Raw genomic sequence first — 6,000 nt, 5'->3', positions numbered from 1 at the left:
AGTGGTGGCAGTGGGGAGGGAAAGAGAGAGAGAGTGGAGGGCGAGTGAGCGAGAAAGCAACAGGGGTCAAAGCACGAGGATGATACCCCAGGATAAGGGCAAGGACACCGGCGGAGCCAGGCAGGGGGAGAAAAAACGATGATCGCGATGTATTCCTAAAGGATCGTGCTCCTCACACTAATAGTGGGTGCGCGTTGGATATTTTTTTGTATATCAGGTAACCTACAATAGGGAAAGGGGAGGGGTGGAGAAAAGGGGTGTATCCATAGTGGAAGGGGGGAGAGGGAGAGAGAGGGAGGGAGGGAGGAAGATTTATTTAATTAATTAATTACCAAAAACATCTCCCTTTTTGTTTTTGTCCAGATGGAGGATGCATTCTCCAACAAAATGCAATGGATTATTTTTGACCAGGAGATGAGGGGCAATTTGCGCCCCTCTTTTGCAACTCACCACACAGCCATACTGCAAAAGTGACATTGGGAACTAGGAGAAATTGGAAAGCCACCCTATTTCCCCACCTTCCCCCCCCCCTCCAAAATATGATCAGGGGTGCTTGGATGTGTAATGCCGTCTTGAAAATCTGTTTTGCACCCACAGCGAACGAGAAACCCTGCGTCGATACACAGAGGGCAGAGAGATGGCCAATGTCTTTAGCGTCTCTGCTCATTTTCGCCTTGCTCTTGTCTGATTATTTTTGCACTTGCGCTGGTGCGAGATTGAGGAGCGGGGAAACCGCGGGGAGGATCTGGAGTGACCCCTCGGGGAGTCGTAACCTGGCCACATCACACGCGGGGGATCAAAGAACGAGGAGCGGTCACTGTGATCCCTCGCTAACCAATTTGACTGGACCTGTCGAAGACTTGGAATCAGTCTGTCGATTTCCCAAGGGTTTGGATCGCGCTTGCCTCTGGTCTTATTTCAGTCATTTTAGGCTCTCCTTCTGTCACTCTTACACCGTTGCTGATCTTTTGCGAGAATATGTCAACCCGAACGGGTTAAACTGCAGTTTAGATATGCGGATCAGAGATGATGGAGAGGCCCTGTCTGTCTGCAGCGAGTGCATCAGGGCTTATCAGATGGAGGACCAACACGCTCAGGAAAAATATGAGGAATTCGAGTCACTGCTACACAAATACATGGAATCGGGCTACTCGGTCAGATCTTGTCCAAGCGACTGTATGGTAGGTTAATATATTTCACAGTTGTTCGTTTCTTCCCCTATCATTTACCTTTTAAAGTAAAATGGTAGGGTCTTTGCGGCAGTCAGACAACAAGTCTTTTTTCCCCTGTGGTAATTTGTTTTTAAACCTTACAGTAGAAGGACCAAAGCATCTTACAGTGGAAAGTCGGAAACTGTTTAAGAACAGGTAGCACCTAACTTGGGTTTTAGAGGGGAGAAGGGGGAGGAATTGTACCTGGAGGGAAAGATAAAGACTTTCCATTGGAATGAGATCCTGGGAAAAGAGCGAGAGTGACAGTGTGGGACAGGTGTTATTTAAGGTAGGCTGTAAGGGAGAGAGAGGGAGTGTGTGTGTGTGTGTGCGTGTGTGTGTGTGTGTGTATTTCTGGGGAAGATAAGATATGAAGTCAAATTTTTGAAAGAAGTGTCTATTACATGGTTACAAGGAAGGAGAAAGCTGAAAGTCAGGATGGATGGCAAACAATCTTTACTTAAGATTTATTTTGGTATAACTTTTATGAAGTTCATCCCCTTCACATTAACAGACTATCAAATATATAACACTGATAGTTGTGCTGGTTTCGATATGATAGCATGATATTATGTTCAGAAAAGGTGAATGGTAAAAAAGTCCTGGGATATAGATAAAGTGTGTTGGCAAGTTATAGGGTTGCCAGCATCACCAATAGGATTCAGATTAAAAAGTAGCAATTAAAACAATGAAAGGTGGACATTGGAACTTGAATAGATTGTGAGCTGGTTCTGAACAGGTTGCTATGAAACTTTCTTTTCACAGTGCTGTTTGTTCTGTTTTGTGATGTTATCTGTGAGAAATATGAAATGTGTTGCATGCAGATATTATGATAGAGACAGGGTTTTAGAATTCAGCTAAAGAAAATGCGTTGGTTTTCATTAATGTTTCTCCATTGAGATGGAAGAAATGTTTTCTCTAAAAGCTGAAATTGCTGGAAAAATGCAAAGTCAAGATATGATTATCTTTTCTTGGATTTTTTCTCATTAATTAACCCCCATCGCAGATGGTCAAGTTTATCTGATGCTAGTTTTGTCACAGAATAGGTTAAGTGGCCTTAATCAACTGTAATGGGAAGAGCTGCTACTGGAAATTCAGGATATAAATGACTGTGCAGAACTTGAACAGGAGAGCATATGGGACAGACAGTGGTGGGGGTTCTTTCTGCTAGTTGATGCATGTTTAGTCTGCATGGTAGTGCCCATTTTCTGTCCACCACAAGAGCCCTGAGAGGTTCAAACAATTATCTGTAGTGTTATTTTAGTGAGTGAATACAGAACCTCTGAGACAAGTATGTAGAAATGTGATGCTGCTAATCAGTCAGCAATGCTGATTCAATGCCAACCTTGTCATTTTGGAGTTCAACACTACAGCCAATGCCTTCCCTTAACGCTGCCTGGCTGAACGTGCATTGTGCTGCAGGATCATGTTTCCCCATCCACTCCCCTCCCATCAACATATACTACAACACCAAGTCCACCAATGCTTTTCTCAGAGCACCATCAACGATTTACAGGTTAGTAACCAGCTCGTATCTTCTAGCTGCCCTTGAGCTATCCGGAGTTGAATAAAGTTGCAGAAATCAACATGAAGTTGTGTGCCAAGTGCAGAAAGGCTTTCAGCTGAGTTTGGGCTTCCTGTACACAACAGGTGATTCCAGGCAGGGATTCCCCTTGAAGTGCAGCATGGCTGGCAATACAAGGGGATACACATCAGGAAAGGATGAACAGACTGGGTCTCAACAGGTTTACAAGATGATAAGAGGCATAGATCGAGTGGACAGTCAGAGACTTTTTTCCAGGGTGACAATGGCTAGCATGATGGGGCATAATTTTAGGGTGATTGGAGGAAGGTATAGGAGGGATGTCAGAGGTACGTTTTTTACACAGAGAGTGGTTGGTGTGTAGAACACACTGCCAGCAGAGGTTGTGGGGGCAGATATATTAGAGACATTTAAGAGACTCTTAGATAGCCCTCCATTTTTCTATCATTCACGTGGCTATGTAGGAAGGAAGGGTTAGATAGATCTTAGAACAGGATAAAATGTCGGCACAACATTGTGGGCCGAAGGGCTTGTACTGTGCTGTAATGTTCTAGGGAGAAGATGTCTGAAGTGTAATAATATGGGCTAAAGTATGATGAGAGGTTTTATTAAGAAAGGGTACGGAGGCAATCTTTCCACTTGTTGGGGGGGGTGGGGGGTTGGGGGGAGTGTAACTGAAGGTCAATATAAGGTGGTCACAAAGATATCTGAAAGGGAATTCAGAAGAACTCTCTTATAGAGTGGGGAGAATGTGGAGCTTGCTCCCACATAGTGTGGTTGAGGTAAATAGTATAGATATGTTTAAAGAGAAAGAGAAGGAAATGAAAGGTTGCAGTGATAGATATACCCAAGGAAAGATGGAAGGGCGCTCAAGTAGAGCATAAGTGGGCTGATTGGACCAAATAGCTGTTTCTGTGTCGTATACCTGGTGGAATCATGTGTAATTCTACATCATGAGCAGGACCATAGAGAGCAGAACAGGGTGCTTAAAGAGGAGAAGGGAGGACATGAAGGAGAGTTCTCAGGCTGCATGTAGCCATGATATTCAGAGGTATATTCGTGTACCTGAACATCAAATCTGAGGTATCTGTGCTTCACTGAGGGCACCTCCCTTAAATCTGCTACCTGCTGCAACCACAGCTGTAGCATTAAAGCAGAGCAGGGACGACATTAGCAGTGGCTGTCTGGGTGCCTGCGGCAATAAATCTTTAACAGCCCGACTTCTTTCAGGGTGGAGTTGAAGATATCTGCAACATGCCACACTTTGTGTCCACTGGATGAGGGAGACCAGTGATGCTCTGTATCTAAGAAGACTGAATGCATTTTATTACTTCTTGCCAGAAACCAATTGGCAAGGATCACTCAGGTGTCTGCAGATATTCCCCTGGTGCTACTGATTGTAAACACATTGCTTTCGGCACACAGCATGCCAACCCTATCAGACAGTGGAACAAAAAAGGACTGCTTACCTTCAGCGTTTAGTTGGTGTGTGACCAAGGACAGTGAATAATATAAGTCTAGGGCCAGTACCCTGGCAGCAGTCATGATGTCTTTATTCTGCAGCAGTACACTTCACTAAACTTCTTTGGCAAACCAAATGATAGCTAAAGAGTAAAAAGATCCATCCAGTGACAATGTGGCTGAGGATTCCGGTGGGTAACACACACATATGTGGGAATCATGTATACCGTGGATATAATCACCCGAGATGTGCCTGTCTTCCCCTGACTCGCTGAAAGATATTTCTGCTGCCTGGTCTGTTCTGAAGGAGCCTTTCAGTACTCGCTAGATTCATGACGGTCTGCTCCATGCTGCATAATCTACATGGTGAGGGCAGAGCCCTTCCAATTCGCTACAATGTATGCAGTTGAAGAACAGGAGACAGAGAAGAAGAAGATGGAGGAGGAAGAGAAAAGGAATGCTTCCTGCCAGGACTGTCCATGAAGAACACATCCGAGTAAAATGCTGCACACGTCCACTTACTGTTCCTGTCCTTCCCTTTCCTTTGTCAAAGATCATTTCATCATCAGAAAATCAAAGGCATTTACAAGACAGAAGGATTTCATTTGGCCCACCAAGTTCGCACCAACTAAAAATATGTTACTTCAAATAATCCCATTCTTCATCTCTTGGTCTGAAGGCATTCAGGTTACAGTCCTCGGAGGGAAATCATTTTTCTTTCATTCTCGTCTAATTCCTCGAGAACCTTAAATGCATGCCATTAGTTATTATGAGGAGTAGGTCTTCCTATTCACCGCATTTTGACCTCTCATAACTTTATATAAATCTCCCCTCATACACCTCTGTTCTGAAGAAAATTACTCTTGCTAGACAATCTTTCCTAATAAGCAAATAGCCCAGGCAATATCCTTGTAACATCCATGTGAATTTGCTCTCTCTCGTGCCTGGTGCAATCACATCTTTCCTATGACCAGAACTGTAAACAGTTCTCTATCTGTGGTCAGCTCAGTATTTTGTATAGTTCCAGTCTGACCATCTGCTTTTATATTGTGGGCCTCACCAAATAAGGCCAAGCATCCTTTGCCTCCTTATCAACCTTTTCTTTCTCATCCACCCTTGCATTCTTATCTACCTCTGTCTACCTTATGTACTTGCCATACCACCTCCAAGGATGCACTGTTCCTTTATCCTTTGAAGTATCCTACCATTTATTGTATATTCCTTTGTCTTGTTTCCCTCCCCAAAAGCATTATTTTACATCTTCTAGAACGAGTGACGTTTGCCACTTTTCTCCCACTTGACCAATCTATTGGCATCTACCAACAGCCTGCATCTATTTTGCTATCAACTGCCATGTCCAATTTTTCTTGTATCTCAAAGCCTTTCTTATTGCAGTTCCTACAATTATTTCAGAATCTTTTGCACATAAAATGAACAGAAGGTAATTCTGCTATAAGTCCTGCAAAATCTGATTTTGTCACTGAAACACCCTTCAAATATTACCGTCTACTTTTGCCACTGGATCAATTCTGGATTTAACTTACCATTTCACTTGGATCCCATCGTCTTTACTTTATACAGTCTGCCATCTGGAGCCCCATCAGACATCCTGATGAAATTTCTGCAGACCAAATCAAATACATTGCCATCTTCAGGCCTCCTTTTAAACTCTTCAAAAAGTTAAACAAAGTTAGTCAGGCAAATCCTTCACTTAACAAATTCACACTAACTCTCCTTGTTAATTTGAACCTTTCTAAATGATGATTTCTACTATACGTCAAAACG

At 43.3% G+C, this 6,000-nt stretch overlaps 1 protein-coding gene across 1 annotated transcript in view; it reads left to right on the top strand.

Annotated features, from left to right (window-relative positions):
• Nucleotides 1–557: 557 nt before the first annotated feature.
• Nucleotides 558–6,000, top strand: part of nalf2 (NALCN channel auxiliary factor 2) — a 334,928-nt gene continuing 329,485 nt past the window's right edge. The window contains exon 1 of the mRNA XM_052022327.1: nt 558–1,181. Within this exon, the coding sequence (XP_051878287.1) occupies nt 558–1,181 (624 nt within the window). The remainder of the gene's footprint in view (nt 1,182–6,000) is intronic.

Source organism: Pristis pectinata, chromosome 8 (genome assembly GCF_009764475.1).
Source record: "Pristis pectinata isolate sPriPec2 chromosome 8, sPriPec2.1.pri, whole genome shotgun sequence".
Lineage (NCBI taxonomy): Eukaryota > Metazoa > Chordata > Chondrichthyes > Rhinopristiformes > Pristidae > Pristis > Pristis pectinata.
Note: the sequence above shows the minus strand (reverse complement) of the source record. Positions and strands in the feature narration are given on the sequence as shown.